The sequence below is a fragment of the Tamandua tetradactyla genome, chromosome 8 (genome assembly GCF_023851605.1).
Source record: "Tamandua tetradactyla isolate mTamTet1 chromosome 8, mTamTet1.pri, whole genome shotgun sequence".
NCBI lineage: Eukaryota > Metazoa > Chordata > Mammalia > Pilosa > Myrmecophagidae > Tamandua > Tamandua tetradactyla.
In genome coordinates this window covers 21,493,394-21,514,152 of record NC_135334.1, presented here as the reverse complement: position 1 = coordinate 21,514,152, position 20,759 = coordinate 21,493,394, and the positions used below count along the sequence as shown (strand labels likewise).

At 36.6% G+C, this 20,759-nt stretch overlaps 2 protein-coding genes across 3 annotated transcripts in view; one reads left to right on the top strand and one right to left on the bottom strand.

Moving 5' to 3' along the window:
* CBL (Cbl proto-oncogene) overlaps positions 1-20,759 on the top strand; it is a 179,965-nt gene that overhangs the window by 24,967 nt on the left and 134,239 nt on the right. The window lies entirely within an intron of this gene.
* LOC143644123 (ras-related protein Rap-1b-like) lies at positions 8,691-9,217 on the bottom strand. The gene is made up of 2 exons (XM_077112669.1): positions 9,075-9,217; positions 8,691-9,042 (listed from the first exon to the last, which is right to left on the bottom strand). Exons 1-2 carry the CDS (start codon positions 9,215-9,217, stop codon positions 8,691-8,693), a joined length of 495 nt encoding a protein of 164 aa, XP_076968784.1.

Here is a 20,759-nt window from a genome sequence, read left to right as displayed (position 1 = left end):
GATCATTCATTCTACATATATAATCAGTAATTCACAATATCATCACATAGTTGCATATTCATCACCATGATCATTTCTTGGAACATTTGCATTAATTCAGAAAAAGAAATAAAAAGACAATAGAAAAAAATTCATATGTACCATACCCCTTACCCCTCCCTTTCATTGATCACTAGCATTTTAATCTAAATTTACTTTAACATTTGTTCCTCCTATTATTTTTATTCCATATGTTTTACTCATCTCTTGATAAGGTAGATAAAAGGCGCATCAGACACAAGGTTTTCACAATCACACAATCACATTGTGAAAGCTATATCATATATGATCAGAATTACAAGGCCTTTTTCCCATTCTGGGATCCAGGAGTTTGGGTTGTTTAAATGAGCTATCCAGACAGGTTGATTTAGAGTATATGTATTCTAAAATTTAGGTTCTAGACATAATAAACCACTCTGCCTTTGATCTCATATAGTAGGTGAAAGCCTAGAGTACATACACTATATTCTTTTACCCTGTATTCTGATTTACCTTAGTCCCAGCCAGATTGTCTTCATTTTTAACTCCAGTTGAGGCCCGATCTCTTTTTCATTTACTTTAACTGTTATTTTATATAGCTGTGCTAACTTTCAGGGCTGTAGGACTCCATTTTTGGGTCTTAGGTGTCACAGAGTTATTCAGAGTTCTGGGAAATACCAGTTGATACACATATAACTCAGTGTCTCAGAGTCTAGAAATATATTTACAACTCCAGACTAAGTGTGGCTGCTATAAGGGCTTATGATCTAGTCTCCAATTTTCTCATAAGTATTTTCTGAAAGAGACATTAGCATTATTTGTTCTTTTGTTTCTGGCTTATTTTTGCACAACACATTGTCCCCAAGGTTTATCCAGTTCATTGTGTGCCTCTCGATTTCCTTCGTACTTGTGGCTGCACTATATTCCATGATACAAATGTGTCATAGTTTGCCATTCTGTTCTCAATCATGGTACGCTTCGGTTCCATACATCTCTTGGGCATCATGGGTGATGTCCAAATAAACAAACCATGTTTTACAGTATCCTCACTTGATTGTGCAATCAGTGGCACTCTCAATTTTAGACAGTGTTCATTGGTCCATAATGACAAAGAACTGACAGTGTCACCAAATAACAAATCAGAACTACCCCTTATCACTCCCCTCCCCACCCCAATTAGTTGCCCCAGTATTGCTTTGGTATTGTTGATATCTTCCTGTTAACTATTGGCCATAGCATGCATTTTTAGTCTTCCCCCATACCCGTCTACTATTGACTTTTTGTCTATTATCTAACCTTTGAAATAGTTCATGTGAGAACTTGTAAATAATTATAGATTTAATCAGTGGGATACATGGCACTATACATCCCCCTTCAATCATATTCACCTTCATTATGGCAATGAAATAAAACCCTGGGTGCCAGTTTCGAAACTGTTGTATACCCCAGAAAAGCCAGGTTCTTTAATCCTCACTCAGTGTGGTGGGTGGAATCTTTTTGATTGCTTCCATGGACATGTAATCTACCCATTTCTAGGTGGTTTCCATGGAGATGTGTCTCCACCCATTCAAGGTGGTATTGCTTACTAGAGTCCTTTAAGAGGGAATCATTTTGGTAAAAGCCTTAGAGCCCATACAAACAGAGACCTTTGAAGATGCAGAAGGAAAACACCTCTGGGGAATCCTTATGAAACTGAGAAGCCAGGAAAGAAAGCTAGCAGGCGTTGCTATGTGCCTTCCTAGCTCGCAGAGGTAGACAGACGCCAAAGACTGCAGCAGATGCCAGCCCCATGCCTTCCCAACTTACAGAGGGCTTCCAAATGGCATCAGCCTTACTTGAGTGAAGTTCACCTCTTGTTGTTGTCTTAATTTGGGCATTTTCACAGGCTTAGAATTGTATTTGCAACTTGATAAATCCCTTTTTTAAAAGCCATTCCATTTCTGTTGTATTGCATTCTGGCAGCTTTAACAAACTAACACACTCTGTTAATTAGTTACCATTGCTTCTATCTGTTCATTCTCTTGCATTTAGGTTCAACCTCTTTGGGTAGCCTTTCCCCCAGCTCTAGTTTTTATGTATCTCTAGATCTGCTGTATTTTCCAGTGTAACTGCTGAGATTACCTTTACCAGAGTCTTGATAGCGAAATCACACAGTATCTGTCCTTTTGTGAATGACTTATTTCACTCAGATTATGTCCTCAAGGTTCATCCATGTTGTCGTATATTTTGGGACCTCATTTCATCTTAGTACTGCATAATATTCCATTGTGTGTTTTTATTTATTTTATTTATCCACTTGTCTGTAGTGGGCATTTTGATTGTTTCTATCTCTTGGCAATTGTGAATAGTGCTATTGTGAACATTGGTGTGCAAATGTATGTTCGTGTCACTACCCTCAGCTCTCCTGGGTATATACCGAATATTGATATTGCTGGGTTATAGGGCAACTCACTATTTCGTTTTCTGAGGAATCACAAACTGCTTTCCACAGTGGCTGCACCATTATACACTCCCACCAACAGTGAATAAGTGTTCCAGTTTCTCCACATTCTTTCCAACATTTATAGTTTTCTGTTTGTTTAATAGTAGCCGTTCTTATAGGTGTGAGGTGATATCTTATTGTTGTCTTGATGTGCTTTTCCCTTATAGCTGATACGATTGAGCACCTCTTATGTACTTTTTAGCCATCTGTATTTTTGCTCTTCAGAGAAGTGTCGGTTAATATCCTCTGCCCTTTTCATAATTGGTTCTTTATTCTTTTGTTCTTGCACTGTGTAATTTCTTTATGAACTAAGAATTTCAAGCCTTACCCGATATGTGGTTTCCTAATGTTTTCTTCTGTTGGGTTGGCTACTTCTTCACCTTTTTGGCAAAGTTGTTTGATGCACAGAAGCTCTTGATCTTAAGGAATTCCCTTTTTTCTTTTGTTGCTTGTGCTTTGAGTATGAAGTTTAAGAAGCTACCTCCTATTACTAGATCTTGAAGATGTTTCCCTGCAGTTTCTTATAAAGGCTTTATAGTCCTAGCTCTTACATTTAGGTGTTTAATGCATTTTGAATTAATTTTTGTATAAAGTCAATGGTAGGGGTCTTCTTTCATTCTTTTGGTTATTAACAGCCAATTCTCCCATGCTCATTAGTTGAAAGGACTATTCTTTCCCAGTACAGTGGATTTGGGGTCCTTATGGAAGATCAAATGTCCAAAGATTTAGTGGTCTCTCTCTGCACTCTTGATTTGATTCCATTGGTTGATCCTTCTGTCTTTGTGCCAGTACCATGCTGTTTTGACCACATAGGCTTTATAGTAAGCTTTAAAGTCTGAAAGTGATAATTCTCCCATTTTGCTTTTCTTTTTAAGGCTATCTTTAGCTATTCGGGGTCTTTTTCCGTTCCATATAAATTTGATAAGCAGCTTTTCTAAGTCTTCCGAGTAGATTGTTGGGATTTTGATTTGTATTGCATTGAATCTGTAGCTCAGTTTGGGTAGAATTGACATCATAATGATATTTATCCTTCCTATCTGTGAACACTGATTGTCTTTCCATCTATTTAGGTTACTTATTTCTTTTAGCAATTTTTGGTAATTTTCTGTGTAAGTGTCTTTGACATCCCTGGTTAGGCTTATTCCTAGATACCTGATTCTTCTGGTCTCTATTTTTTTTTTAAGGTAAATTTATAATATTTTATTAGGTCAACGGTTCCTAAGGGTTTAGTTTTCCAAAACAAAAACCAAAAACCAATCATGAGGCTAAGACTACTATAAACGAAGCTGCTAGACCTTTTTTCAACTAAAACGCAATAGTGAGACAATATTTAGTTCCAGAAGATTTGATGAAATAGTATTGTTCAGAACATCTATACTATACAAATATGTCTATGTAAAATACTATCCTAGAAATTGTAGAAATAAGTTCGGTAAGAACATGAAATGTAGCATAATTTAAATGACAGCAGTTAAACTAAAATTAAAACAAACAGAATGATATTTAAGTAGAAGAAGTCCAGGCTGGTGTCTTGCTGAAGGTTTGGATGGTCAGATTTTAGTGACTGTGAGAGATTATTAAACATTTAGATCCCTGAAGGATGCAGTTGGAACTTCAGGAGCAAATGTTCTGGTCTCTATTTTGAATGAAATTTTTTCCTTAACTGTCACCTCAGATAGGTCCTTACTTGTGTATAGGTATAGAAAAATTAATGATTTTTGTACATTAACCTTGTATCCTGCTATTTGGCTGGATTTGTTTATCAGCTCAGGTAGCTTTGCTGTAGTAGATATTTCAGGGTTTTCTAAATATAGGATCATGTCATCTACAAATAATGAAAATTTTAATTCTTCCTTTTCTGTTTGAATGCCTTTTATTTCTTTATCCTGTATAATTGCTCCAGCCAGCACTTCTAATACAATGTTGAATAATAGTGGTAACAGTGGGCATCCTTGTCTTGTTCCTGATCATAGGGGGAATGCTTTCAGTTTCTCCCCATCAAAATGATGCTGGCTGTGGGTTTTTCATAAATGCCTTTTATGATATTGAAAAAGTTTCCTTTGATTCCTGCCTTTTGAAGTGTTTTTAGTAGGAAAGGATGCTGGATGTGGTCAAATGCTTTTTCAGCATGAGTTGATATGGTCACGTGATTTTCTCCTTTTCTATTTGTTACTGTGCTATATTACATTGATTGATTCTCTTATGTTGAACTATCCTTGCATTCCTGGTGTAAACCCCACTTGGTGATGTATAATTCTTTTAATGTGTCGTTGGGCTCAATTTGCTAGTATTTTGTTTAGAATTTTTGTGTCTGTGCTCATTAGGGAGATTGGTCTGTAGTTTTCTTTCTTATAGTGTCTTTATCTGGTTTTGGTATGAGGGTGAATTTACCTTCATAAAGTGAGTTAAGTAGCATTCCTTTTTCCTTACATTTTTTGAGGAGTTTGAGCAGGCTTGGTGTTAGATCTTTTTGGAATGTTTGATAAATTGCCCCTATGAAGCTGTATGGTCCTGGACTTTCTTGGTGGGAAAATATTTGATGACTGATTGAATCTCTTTACTTGTGATTGGTTTGTTGAGATCTTTTATTTCTTTTCGAGTATGTATAGGTAGTTCGAGTGTTTGTAGGAATTTGTTCACTTCACCTGTTATCTACATAGTTGGCATCTAGTTGTTCTTAGTATTGTCTTATGATTTTTAAAAAATATTTTTATTGAGAAATCTTCACACATATGTTCTGTACATGGTATACTATCAGTGGCTCATAGTATCATCACATAGTTGTGTATTCATCATCATGATCATTTTTTTGAACATATGCATCATTCCAGAAAAAAAAAAAGAGAAAGAAAAAACTCATACATATCATGCTCCTTCATTGACTACTGGTATTTCTATCTACCCAATTTATTTTACCCTTTGTTCCCCTATTATTTATTTATTTATTTATAGCCCTATTTGTTACTTATCTGTCCATACCTTGGATAAAAGGAGCATCAGACACAAGGTTTTCACAATTGCACAGTCACATTGTAAAAGTTATATCTTTATACGATCATCTTCAATAATCAAGGCTACCGGAACATAGCTCAACAGTTTCAGGTACTTCCCTCTAGCCACTCCAATACACCATAAACTAAAAAAAGAGTATCTATATAATGCATAAGAATAACCTCCAGGTTAACCTCTTGACTCTGAGATTGCTCAGCAACTGAAACTTTATTTTGTATCATTTCTCTCTTCCCCTTTTGGTCAAGAAGGCTTTCTCAGTCCCTTGATGCTGGGTCCTGGCTCATTCTGGAATTTCTGTCCCCCACATTGCCAGGGAGATTTATACCCCTGGGAGTCATGTTCCACGTAGGAGTAGAGGGCAGTGAGTTCACCTGTTGAGTTTGCTTAGAGAGAGAGAGGCCATATCTGAGTAGCAGAGAGGTTGTGTGGGGGTGACTCTTAGGCCTGATTTTAAGTAGGCTTAGCCTATCCTTTGTAGGAATAAATTTCACAGGGACAAACCCCAAGATCAAGGGCTTGGCCTATTGATTTAGTTGTCCTCACTGCTTGCAAGAATATCAGAAATTCTCCAAATGGGGAAGTTGAATGTTTCCTCCTTTCTCCTCAGTCCTGGAAGGGAACTTTGCAAATACTTTCTTATTCACTGCCCAGATTACTGTGGGATATATCAGGGCATCACGCTAACCTGAATAACCAAGAGAATCTCATGTCCTGTTCAAGATTCCATGTACTTATGGTGTTCACCTAAACTCATATAAGTTAAATTAGGACATGCACTACTGAAAATATAAATGTTTCACCAAATAAACATCTCCCTTTAGTCTCACACAGAAGTTGAAGTTTTAAAATATGGATATCATCCTTTCCCAGTCTTCTGATATACCTTAGTCCTATCCAGATCAGCTTCATTCATATCTCTACTCGAAGTCTGATCACTTTTTCAACTTTTTAAATGTTCCCATAAAAGTATGGAGAACTGCTGACTTTCATAGCTTCACAGCTCTAATTTTGAGTCTCATGTATCACATAAATACCTGGAGTTTCTGAGAATGACCATGTTATATACAAACAACTCAGTATCTCACAATTTGGAATGAACAGTTGCACCTCATGAATATATGTGACTGCTATAAGAGCTTACAATCCAGGACCCTTTACAATAGGCCCCAACCTGATAACCCATGCTCTCCAGTTTAATTCACCGAGTTTTTATTATTATAGTTAGTCCATATGATTGAGGCATGATAATATTTGTCTTTCTGTGCCTGACATTTAATTCAACATACAGTCTATAAGGTTCATTCATCTAGTTACATGCCTAACAACTTCATTCCTTCTTGAGGTGCTCAGTAGTCCATTGTATATATATACCATATTTCTCCCTTCCAGTCCTCTGTCGTCGTACCCTTAAGTTTGGATTGGACCACTGCTACCATAAACACCAGTGTACAAATGTCCATTCGTGTTTCCACACTCAGTTTCTCCAGGTATACACTGAGCAATGGGGTTTCAGGGTCATATAGCAACCCCACCCCTAGCCTCCTGTGGAACCACCACACTGCCCTCTGAGGGGCTGCACCTTTCAGTTTCTGTACTGACAGTGAATAGGTACATTTCTTTCTCCGCATTTGCTCTTAATTTTCCCTTGTTTCTCTCTGTTCATTTTTCAACAGTTTTATTTACACATCATACAACCCAACCCAAGTGTATAGACATAGGGAAGGGGTATCGATTATTTGTGGAAGTAAGGAAAATGTCTTCATGTAGATTACGTTGATGTAGTCATGTTTTATGATTTTCAAAAACTTCTTCAGGATCCATCATAATTACCCCCTTCTCATTTTTTATTTTATTTGCATCCTCTTTCTTTTTTCCTTTTTAGTCTAGCTAGGGGCCCATCAATTTATTTATTTATTTCTTAATGCAAGCCCTTGCATGGCAATCCAAATTTATTGAACCTACTGATCTAAGTTATACCAAATTACACAACTGTAATTGAGGCTTTTAGTTTCACATTTGGCCACCTCAAAGTGGTTATTACCATTAAGTTGGTCAATTTAAATACTGTGGCTCCCTGTTCGATAGACATACAATCTTTACACCCAAACATTAATGCCTACAAAGGAACAAGGCATTGTTAAGTAAAACAGCAATAGTTGCTACAAATTAGACCTTCTGACCAATTACACATGTTTAAAATTCCCACATCCAGAGTACTTGTCCACCATTTAACTTCTCAACCAAAATGTTACACGTGAAAAAATCATTAACAGGCAAAAATACTAAACCTGTATATTTGGTATTGCAAATACACTTATGCATGAGCAAGCAAGGGATTCACAGTGAGACTCTTCTGCTGCAGAAGCCTGAAAATGATTGACAAAAATTGTTAAATCATTAAAAATTGTTGGAAAATATACAGTTCTTGTTGTAGACCCACTGTACACGCAGATATAAATATTCTCTGTGTAAACAAAAAAGGAAGCATATAATAGGAGATTTGGAAAGTCTGGACATTTCCTTCCCAACTGATATTAAAGGCAATGTCTTTAAGACATTTTGCTGAAAGGACTATCATATTTTAAAGACAAGATCACGATCTTCACAGGTTTTTCAAAAATTAAAAAAAAGCTATAAAGCTGCATTAATCAAAGCCATATAGCTGTGCTAATAAAAAGCTTATTTTGTACAATACAATGATAATGACCTTGAATTTCTTAAAAAAATTATAGTAAGCTATAAGTATCAAAGAAGCAAAGTTATCTGGAGTGGTTTATGTAGGAGCTCTTTGAACTTTGTTTTGTTAAGCTAAACTAATGGTGCTTTTAAGATTTATGTTATTGTTCTCTGCAATACAAAGTTTATGGGCTGTATTAAAGTATACAGTACACCATTTTCGTACATATACCACATTGGTAAAGAATATCTCCTAAGCAGTAATACTGAATGTAGCCTCTGGTTTTACCAGTTGCATACTCTAGAACTATTATATAGTAAAAATCTCTCTTGTGATACTGGAAAGTGATTAGAATATGCAAACTGATGTGGTAGCTTTCATCCCTCTCTTAAAGGGTATCACCACAGGAAAGTCCATTTAAGATGTTGGTTGGAATGCTGACACTATAAATTGGGCAACAGTTCTTCAGATTTGGTTCAGAGCTACAATGCATTTAGTATATTAAAGCAGCTGAGGAGATGTCTTTCTGTGGGCCTCCCCAGGCACTGGAGTTTTTCTATTAATTTGCTGTGCGGGGTCATAAAAGATCTCATTAACATTTATATTTGATTTTGCAGAAGATTGTAATATACAGTTGTTCCATTGTCTTGCTAGATTTTGGCTTTGATCCTTTCCTACAACTCTTTCATCCTCCAAGTCGCACTTATTACCATCCAGAATCATTGGAACATCATCAGTGTCTTTTACTCCAAGAATCTGTTCTCTCAGATCTTGTAAATCATTAAATGTGTACTGTGCTGTGATGAGATAAACTAATACAAATCCCTCATTGCTGTAAATTCTTCTGTTCCTGCTGTACCCAAGATTTCAAGCATATACTGTTACGCATCTACTTCAACTTGCTTTCTATAAGAATCTTCTAGTGTAAGATCATATTTTTCAACAAAAATTCCTTGAACAAACTGCACTGTCAGAGCAGACTTTCCAACACCTCCTAAACCAAGAACGACTAGCATATACTCAATCATGGTACAAAGTTGCTGTCAAAATCTAGTACCTTTCGTTTTGTCACCATTCTGCGCAGCCAGTGTCTGCCAGTATGTCGTGTTCCCTCTGGGTCACTGCTCCCGGTGCCACGACTGTACTGCTGCTACCGCTGCTACACCGGGTTGTTACACGCATGACTAGGGTCAAGGTTCAATGGTATTGCCTTTCTTTTCGTATTTCTTGTAGGCCAGGTCTCTTGTTGACTAATTCTCTCAGTCTTTGTCTTTGAAGATTTTAATCTCTCCTTCAATTTTGAAGGACAGCTTGGCTGCATAAAGAATTCTTGGCTGGAAGCCTTTCTTGTTCAGAATCTTATATGTATCATACCATTGCCTTCTCACTTCCATGGTGCCTGTTGTGTAGTTTGAACTCAGTCTTCTGTTTTCCCTTGTATGTAGAGATCGCTTTTCTTGTGCTAGTTTTAGGACTTTATGTTTCCCTTCAGTATTTGATAGTTTGAGTAGTATGTGTCTTGGAGTAGGCCTATTTGGATTTATTACGTTTGGAGTTTGTTGTGTCTGATCTATGTATTTGTCTTTGATAAGGGTTGGGAAGTTTTCACCGATTACATCTTCAACTAACTTTCCCAGCCATTTACTCTCTTCTTCTTCTGGGACACCAGTTATTCTTATATTTGCATGCCTCTTGTTGTCCGTCATTTTCCTAAGGTCCCATTCCATTTTTTCCATCTTTTTTTTTTGCCATTTGTTCTTTTGTGTGCTGTAGTTCAGTTGTTCTGTCTTTTAGCTCACTTATTCCTCCTTTTGCTTCTTTGAAACTGCTATCATGTGGCTAGTATTTTTTAATTTGGTCTACTGTATCTTTCATTTCTGTGAGATTGCTCATTTTTCTATTCGAATTCTTTTTTCCCTACTTTTCTAGCGTCTTTGGATATCCTGTATTTTTTTATAAATATTAGATAGTTGTTCCATATTCTGGGTTCCCTCTGGAGTTTTGATTTGGACGTTTGGCTTAGCCATTTCTGTTTGGATCTTCATGTGCTTTGTGATTTTCTGTTTGTTTGGGGCATTTGATTAGCTTTGTAAGGTTATTTTATAGCAGGTTAATTTCTTTCATGTATCTAAAGTTTTTTATTAATTGTTTTTTTTGTTGAAGGTTTTCTTTTGCACTTCGTTTTTTAGTAATTTCCCATCAAGCCAAGGCCCAAATCCCATGGATCTATGTACAGTTCTACTGAGGGTGCGTGAATATTTCAGTAGTAGAATGCTCGTCTGCTATGCAGAAGACCCAGCCTCGATTCCCGGCCTATGCACCTCTGCCAATAAAATAATAAAACAATTAGAATAAAAGAAAATAATAATAGAACAAACATGAAAAAAAAAATAACACATTTCAACAGTAGTAGGCCCCGAAGTCAGAAGGATACACCCCATGATATATTTGGAATGAACTCAGACTGAAGCCCACAGGAGAAAGAGAAAATAATAAAAAATGTAATAATAATAACATAAGGTTAAAAAAATAAAATATAAGAAATAAAACTTGAAGAATTTCAGCTAAAACAAAGACCATCAGGAGATAGAAATAAGGTAGATATTGGGTAATTGGAGCTGTAGGGGATCAGATTGTGCAACAGGACTGATTGTAAAAATTCAGAAATGGATAGCAGAATACTATCTAACTGTAATACAATAACATTAGTACAGTGAATGAAGCTGAATGTGAGAATGATAGAGGGAGGAAGACTGGGGGTACAAATGAAATCAGAAAGAAAAATAGACAATAAAGACTGAGATGGTATAATCTAGGAATGCCTAGAGTGTATAATGATAGTGACTAAATGTACAAATTTAAAAATGTTTTTGCATGAGAAAGAACAAAGTAATATCATTACTGCTGGGTGTTGAAATAGATGGTAATTAATATTTAAAAATTTTAACTTATGTGTGAGACTAAAGCAAAAAAGTGTTTATTTGGTACAAAATTTATATTTTATATTACTGCAGTTCCTAGTATAACTTATGTGGACAGCTTAATTGAACACCATAAGTACATGGAACCTTGAGTAGGGCATGAGATTTTTGTAGGTTTGTCCAGAGTGATGCCCCAGTAAATCCCAGAGTGATTTGAGCAGTTGAGTAAAAAAGTATTTGCAAATGGTGAGAGGGGGATAATTAAGTTTTCCCAAGTGGAGAATTTTTAATATTCTCACAAGCAGTGGGGACAACCAAAGCAATAGGCTGAATCCACAATCTTGGGGTTTGTTTATGTGAAACTTAACCCCACAAAGGATGGGTCAAGCCTACTTAAAATTAGACCTAAGAATCACCCCCAAGAAAACCTCTTTTGTTGCTCAGATGTGGCCTCTCTCTCTCAGCCAACATGACAAGCAAAATCACTGCCCTCCCCCTCTCTATGTGGGACATGACTCTCAGGGGTGTGGACCTTCCTGGCAACATAGGACAGAAATCTTAGAATGAGCTGGGGCTCAGCAGCAAGGGATTGAGAAAACCTTCTTGACCAAAAGGGGGAAGACTGAAATGAGACTAAATAAAGTGTCAGTGACTGAGAGATTCCAAGCAGAGTTGAGAGGTTATCCTGGAGGTTATTCTTATGCATCAAATAGATATCGCCTTGTTAGTCAAGATGTAATGGAGAGGCTGGAGGGAGCTGCCTGAAAATGTAGAGCTGTGTTCCAGTAGCCATGTTTCTTGAAGATGATTGTATAATGATATAGCTTTCACAGTGTGACTGTGTGATTGTCAGAACCTTGTGTCTGATACTCCTTTTGTCTACCGGTATAGACAGATGAGTAAAACATAGGGATTTAATAAATAATAGGGGGAACAAATGTTAAAATAAATTTGGTAGATTGAAATGCTAGTGATCAATGAAAGGGAGTGATAAGGGGTATAGAATAAAATGGGGGAAACAAAGGCTAAAATATATTGGGTATATGGAAATACTAGCAACCAATGAGAGGGAGGGGTAAGGGGTATGGTATGTATGAGAGTTTTTCATTTTTATTTTTATTTCTTTTCTGAATTGATGCAAATGTTCTAAGAAATGATCATGGTGATGACTATACAACTATGTGATGATATTGTGAGTTATTGATACCAAGAATGGAGTGATCATATGATAAGAATGTTTGTTTTTGTATGTTGTTATGTTTAAAAAAAAGTTAAAAATTAGGAAAAACATAAACATATAGAAAAATATAAATATAAATATAAATAAAATTAGCAGTAATACTACTAATAAAAAATGTATAGAGAAAAGTTATATTTAAAAAGACAGAAAAAGGGAAAAATCCAAAAAAAACCCTATCCTGGGAGTTTGCCCACTTGCACTTACTGCTTCTCACCAGTAGGTGGGGGTCCTGAGGTATCTCCTTCCCTCGTGCCTGCCCCTCTTGAATTGTACAGCAGCCAACCACAAAGCCAATGTGTGTGGCTGGAGTGGGAGCTTCTCTGGTCCACTGTGGTGGGGGAAGTTGGTCATGGTGCACGTTGTGGGTACTGACAGCAGTATCTGGGGGAGGTAGATGACCTGCAGCACTGGTGCCCTATGGCAGTGCCCAGCTGGGCAACTGCTGCCAGCATGCATGGGCCTGGCTCTTTGCTGTGGGTGGTCAAGCCTGCCTCCACATTTCCTATGGGTGCTGCCAGCCTCCTGCTGCCCAGGGAGATTTCTCTAGCTAACAGCTGGGGCAGCCTGGAGTGGAGGGAGGTCACTTCCCTCTGATCCACACCTCCCTGTGCATTGCTTTCTACCACCCAGCAGGGATCACTGCCAGTTCAACCCACCCTACTTTCCCTGCCCTGATCCTCCTGCCTCTCTCTTCCCCAAGAATCTCCGAAACCCCCCATGACTACTCCAAACCAGTGAATTTAATTCACCACACTCTGCCATATTTCCAGAGCTCCTCAAAAGACTTTATGATGAAAGTAAAATGTCACCTTACACAATGGGAGAAAATATTTGGAAACCAAATATCTGATAAAGGATTAACATCTAGAGTATATAAAGAAATTCTTCAAGTTAGCAACAAAAAGACAAGCAACCCAGTTGAAAAACAGACAACTGGCATCGTGGGATTAATAGGCCTTTTTGACTGAAAGGGTGAAGAGAAGTGAAACAAAATTAAGTTTCAAAATTAAGTGGCTGAGAGATTTCAAATAGGCAAGAGGTCATTCTATAGGTTATTCTCATGCAGTGTACAGATAACCCTTTTTCAGTTTTTGGTGTTTTGAAGTAGCTAGAGAGGAATATGTGAAACTGTTAAGCTGTAATCCAGCAGCCTTGGTTCTTGAAGATGATTATATAACTATATAGCTATTACAAAATGATCTTGTGATTGTGAAAACCTTGTGACTGACACTCCTCTTATTCAGTGTTTGGACAGATGAGTAAGAAAATAAAGACAAAAAAGTAAATAAATAATGGGGGGGAGAGGATAAGATGTTTGAGGTGGTCTTTTTTACTTTTATTTTAATTTTTATTCTTTTTTACTTTTCTTCGAGTAATGTTCAAAAATCGATTGTGATAAAGAATGCACAGCCACATGATGATGCTGTAAACCATTGATTGTACACTTTGGATGATTATATGGTATGTGAATATACAGTATATTTCAATAAAATTGCATGAACAAAAATTGGGGAAAAGACTGGAAGAGACATCTCTGCAAAGAAGATATGCAAATGGCCAGAAAGCATATGTAAAGATGCCCAATGTCATTAGCCATTAGAGAAATGCAGATCAAAACCACAATGAAATATCTTCTCACAATGAAATCTCTTCTCAAAATAATAGAATAGCTACTATTAAAAAAATGGAAAATAACAAGTATTGGAGAAGATGTGGAGAAATAGGAATACTTGTTCATTGCAGATGACAGTGTAAAATGGTGCAGCTTCTGTGGAAGACAGTTTGGTCATTCCTCAGCAAGTTAAATATAGAGCTACCATCTGATCTGCTAATCCCACTATGAAGTATATACCCAAAAGAATTGAAATTAGGAACTTGAACAGATATTCTCACACTGATATTCATAGTTGCATTATTCACACTGCCAAAAGATGGGAAGCAACCCACGTGCCCATCAACTGATGAACAGATAAATAAAATGTGTTATATACATATAGTTGAATATTATTCAGCCATACAAAGCAATGACGTCCTGATACATGTGACAGCAGGGATGAATCTTACTTTTTTTATTTTTAATTTTTTTTGCATGGGTAGGCTCCAGGAACCGAACCCAGGTCTTTGGCATGGCAGGCGAGAGCTCTGCCACTGAGCCACTGTGGCCCACCCAGGGATGAATCTTGAAGACATTATGTTGAGTGAAGTAAGACAGACATAAAGGGACAAATACTATATGATCTGATTGTTTTGAAATAATTAGATTAAGCAAACTCATAGAGTCAAATCTAGAATATAGGTTACCACTGGAGAGGTTGGGGACAGGGAATGGGAAAGTAAGCCTTAAAATATACAGGGTCCTGTTTGTAATGGAAATGTTCTTGTAATGAATGGTGGTGATATTCGCAGCAAAACACTGTGAATGTAATTAATATTACTGAAGTATATATCTGAATATGATTAAAAGGGGAAGTGTTAGATTGTATATATGTAACAGAGTAAACTTTTTTTAAATCTTTAAATGCTTTTAAAATTTTTTTCTTTTTTATTAAAGCAGTTGAAGGTTTGCAGAAAAATCACTCATATCTCCCTTATTAACATTTTGTATTAGTATGTTACCTTTGTTACAATTGATGAACCAGTATTATGATAATTATATTATTAGCTATAGTACATAGTTTACATTAGGATTCATTCTTTGTATTATGCAATACTATGTTTTTTTTAAAGTTTTTGTTGTGATAACAGATATGTAATATAAAATTTCCAGTTTTAACCATTTTCAAGTATATAATTCCATGGTTAATTGCATCACAATGCTGTGTTACTGTTATCACTAACCATTACCAAAACGTTTCCATCACCCCAAACAGAAACTGTATCAGTTAAGTGTTACTTCTCCATTCCGCCATCCCAAATCCTGCCCCTGATAATTAAAAAACAGGCAACTGGCATCGTGGGATTAAGAAAGCCTTCTTGACCAAAAGGGTGAAGAGAAGTGAAACAAAATTAAGTTTCAAAATTAAGTGGCTGAGAGATTTCAAATAGGCAAGAGGTCATTCTATAGGTTATTCTCATGCAGTGTACAGATAATCCTTTTCAGTTTTTGGTGTTTTGGAGTAGCTAGAGAGGAATATGTGAAACTGTTAAGCTGTAATCCAGCAGCCTTGGTTCTTGAAGATGATTATGTAACTATATATAAAAGCTTTAAATGCTTTTAAAAAAATTTTTAAATTTAATTAAAATTTTAAAAAAATTTCTGACTCTGTGAATATGCATATTCTAATTATTTCATCTAAGTGAGGCCATACGGTATTTGCCCTTTTAATCTGGTTTATTTCACTCAACCTGATGTCTTCAAAGTTCATCATGTTGTTGCATGCATCAGAACTTCATTTCTTTCTATGGATGAATAATATCACATTGTATGCATGTACCACATTTTGTTTATCCATTCATTTGTTGATGCATGTTTGGGTTGCTTCCATCTTTTGGCAATTGTGAATAATTCCGGTATGAACATTGGTGTGCAGTATCTGTTCGAATCCTTGCTTTCAATTATTTTGGGTGTATCCCTAGAAGTGGCATTACTGGGTCATATGATAATTCTATACTTAACTTTCTGAGGAACTGCTAAACTGTTTTCCATAGTGGCTGCACAATTTTACATTTTCTTCAACGATGTAGGAGGAATCCTATGTCTCCAATTCTCGCCAATGCTTGTTGTGTTTCTTTTTCCTGAATAATAGCCACAGAATAAACATTTTTGAAAAAATCCATGAATGATGTCACAAACAGGGAACCCTAAGTTAAACCATGGACTTTGATAGTACAATTTAAAAATTGTGCTATCATTGATTGTAACAAACTTTCTATACTAATGCAAGGTGTTGGTGGTAGGGTGTTATATGGGACTCTTGTATTTTATGCGTGACTGTTGTGTAAACCCGCAATTTCTCTTAATAAAAAGAAAAGCTGAAAAAAATAGGATATCAGAAATCTTCTTTCATCAATGTTGTTAAGATGTTATTTTGAATCAAATGTACCACTGATAACAAATAGAGAAGCTAAAAGGCATTGGAGAGCTATCAAGCAGTGGGAAGTTATAAGGCTAAGTTCTGGAAGATGAGGGATACTCTGAGGTGAACCTAATGTTAGAGGCTGCCGTGCCCTGTTAGATTACTGCTTGTTCTTAAAGTGAAAGGTGAGAGACTGAATAGATTTTTCAGTACTCATGTCAAGAAGAGTAAAGAATTGGAATTAAGCCTGGCAAGATGAACAGTCCTTGAAAACCCTAAGTTTGGGGATTGGGTCTGTTCTAGTTTGCTAGTTGCCAGAATGCAACACACCAAGAACAGAATGGCTTTTTAAAAGGGAATTTATTAAGTTGCTAGTTAATAGTTCTAAGGCCAAGAAAATGTCCCAATTAAAACAAGTCTATAGAAATGTCCAATCAAAGGCATCCAGAGAAAGATACCTTGGTTCAAGAAGGCCGATGAAGTTCAGGGTTTCTCTCTCCAGTGAGAAGGCACATGGCTGAACATAGTCAGGGCTTCTTTCTCAGCTGGAAAGGCACATGATGAGCACAGCGTTATCTGCTAGCTTTCTCTCCTGGCTTCTGGTTCGTGAAGCTCCCCGAGAGGCATTTTTCTTCAACTCCAAAGGTTGCTGGCTCGTGGACTCTCTGCTTCGTGGTGCTGCAGCATTCTTTGCTCTCTCCAAATCTCTTGCTTTCTCTAAAATGTTTCCTCTTTTATAGATTCCAGTAAACTAATCAAGACCTAACCAAATGGATGAAGACATGCCTCCATTTAATCCAGCCTAACAACCACTCTTGATTAGATCACATCTCCTGGGAGATGATCTAATTACAGTTTCAAACATACAGTGCTGAATAGGGATTAGAAGAAATGGCTGCCTTTACAAAATGGGATTATGATTAAAACATGGCTTTTCCAGGGTACATACATCATTTCAAACTGGCACAGGGTCCCTGAGGGCCTACATCTAGGCATAAGGGTGAAAAAGAAGTATAGCAGTCTTTACAGGGACTAAGGTCTAGCTTTGAATTTTCTCAGTCCCGAATTGTATTAAGATGATCTGGGATTTCTAGTGTCCCCGGCCTAGCTGCCTGCTAGAAGCAAAAGTAAATTCTTTCTGAGTACTATCATCCATACCTTCAGCTTCTCTCTAATTTTTTTTGGTGGGGGGAGGGGTGCATGGTCAGGGAATTGAACCTGCCCTCATGGAAGGTGAGCATTGTACCACCCTCTTCAATTTTTATTTGTTACATCTGGCATTTACTAACAGTAACTTGGGCATGTGGAAAGACAAGATGCAACTTAAAGCCAACAGTAGAACTGAAAATCCAGACATACCCATAGGGGATATGGATAATTGAGTCATCAGTCTTGGGACTTTAAAATGTATCTGTAATTTATATGTTAGAAGATGTAAATAAAAATTGGTCATTTTGACATAGGTTTGAGATGTTAAAAAAGTAAGAAATGAAATTGCAGAACTGAGAGGCAGAGCTGATTATTAAGAACTCAGTGGATGAATTTAACATTGTAATTATAGCTGAAGAGCGATTTAATAAGGTGGAAGATAAGTCGGAAGAGAAAAATCCAGACTGAACCATTGGGAAAGAAAAGGGTGGAAAATACTGAAAAAACTATATGGGTTATGGGAAGTAATGGTGAAAAGGTCTTACATATATGTTATTGAAGGCCTAAAAAAGGACAAGGAGAAAGGGAGATAACAATATTTGATGAGAAGATGGCTGAGAATTTTCCAAAACTGATGAATGTTATCAAGCCATAAATTAAAGAAGCTCTATAAACATCGAGCAGGATAAACACAAAGAAAATTACACGTAGGTACATCATAGTAAAACTGCTGGAAAACCTGCGATAGAGAAATCTTAAAAGGAACCAGAGAATAAAAGACATTTATCTTCAAATAAGTATCAATAAGACTGACAGCCTGACTTTTCAACAGAGGTTGTAGCATCGAGAAGGCATGAAATAATAGCTTTAAAGTGCTGACAGAAAATAATTGCCAGTCTTTGTCTAGTGAAAATATCCTTTAAAAGTATATGCAAAACAATCATGTTTTCAGACAAACAAATATTGAAAGAATTTGTAACTAGTAGACCTACCCCAAAGGAAATACTAAAAGATGTTCTTCTGGCTGAAGGAAAACAATTCCAGGTGGGATGAAGAACACTGGAAAGGGAAGATATATGAGTAAATTAAAATGACTGTTGACTGTTTATTATGGTGATAGTGATGATGATGACTTTTGAGCTTTAAAAAATGTATGGAAATGTATATGGTAGTAATAGCCATAAGTTAATAGGAGAATTAATGGCGTCAGCGTTCCAAGATCCTTGTGTTTTCAGGGTAATTGTAACACTGATTTATATTAGATTTCATCTGTCAAAGATATACATGTTAAAATCTCATGTTAAAATATACATGTTAACATAAATAAAAAATCTGTAACAAAACCACTAAAAGAACTGTAATAGAAGCTGTGGTTGACAGGCTAATGGAGGAGAAAAGTAGAAAAATTAAAAATGTTTAAACCAAAAGATGGCAAAAAAAGGACCATAGAACAGGCGAGAGACATAATATTCTGTTATTCATTATGAGGATCAGAACTTATTAAGTAATGTCCATCAACAGACAGTTGGCTAAACAAACTGTGGCATTTACATAAGATGGAATATTATGCAGCTGTAAGACAGAATAAAGTTATGAAGTATGTAACAACATGAATGGACCTTAAAACATTATGCTGAGTGTGATTAGCCAAAACCAAAAGGACAAATACTGTATGATCTCACTGATATGAACTGACATTAGTGAATAAACTTGGAATATTTCCTTGGAAACAGAGACCATCAGGAGATAGAAATAGGGTAAGATATCGGGTAATTGGAGCTGAAAGGATACAGATTGTGCAACAGGACTGAATATAAAAACTCAGAAATGGACAGCACAGTATTACCTAACTAATACAATTATGTTAAAACACTGAATGAAGCTGCATATGAGAATGATAGAGGGAGGAGGGCTGGGGCATAAATAAGATCACAAAGAAAGATAGACGATAAAGATTGAGATGGTGTAATCTAGGAATGCCTAGAGTGTATAATGATAGTGACTAAATGTACAAATTAAAAAAATGTTTTTGCATGAGGAAGAACAAAAGAATGTCATTCCTGCAGTGTGCTAAAAATAGATGGTACTTAATATTTAAAAATTTCAACTAATGTGTGAGACTAAAGCAAAAAATGTTTATTTGGTACAAACCTATACTTTGACTAGTGCATCTTCTAGTATAACTTATGTAGATAGTTGATTGAACACCTTAAGTACATGGAACTTTGTATAGGACATGAGATTTTGTTGGTTTGTCCAGGTGATGCCCTGATGAATCCCAGAGTGATTTGATCAGTGAGTGGAAAAGTATTTGCAAAGTCCCCTACAGGGAATGGTGAGAACGGGGGAAAACTCAACTTTCCCAGGTTGAATTCTTGATATTCTCATAAGCAGTGGGGACAACCAAAGCTAAAGGCTGAGCCCCCAGTCTTGGGGTTTGTTCATATGAAACTTAACCCCACAGGGGATAGGTCAAGACTACTTAAAATTAAGCCTAAGAGTCACCCCCAAGAGAACCTCTTTTGTTGCTCAGATGTGGCCTCTCACTCCAGCCAACACAGCAAGCAGACTCACCACCCTCCCCCTGTCTACGTGGGACATGACTACCAGGGGTGTGGATCTTCCTGGCAACGTGGGACAGAAATCCCAGAATGAGCTGAGATTCAGCATTAAGGGATAGAGAAAAACTCTAGAATGAGCTGAGACCCAACATCAAGGGATTGAGAAAACCTTCTCAACCAAAAGGGGAAAGAGTGAAATGAGACAAAGTGTCAATGGCTGAGAGATTCCAAACAGAGTTGAGAGGTTATCCTGGAGGTTATTCTTATGCATTAAGTAGATATCACCTTGTTATCCAAGATGTAATGGAGAGGCTGGAGGGAACTGCCTGAAACTGTAGAGCTGTGTTCCAGTAGCCATGTTTCTTGAAAATGATTGTGTAATGATACAGCTTTCACAATGTGACTGCGTGATTGTGAAAACCTTGTGTCTAATGCTCCTTTTATCAACCTTGTCAACAGATGAGAGGAGCATATGGAATAAAAATAAATAATAGGGGGAACAAATGTTAAAATAGATTTAGTTTGAAATGCTAGTGATCAATGAAAGGGATCAGTAAGGGGTATGGCATGTAAAATTTTTTTTTTCTGTTTGTTATATTTTTCTGTTGTCTTTTTATTTCTTTTTCTGAATTGATGCTAATGTTCTAGAAAATGATCATGATGATGAATATGTAACTATGTGA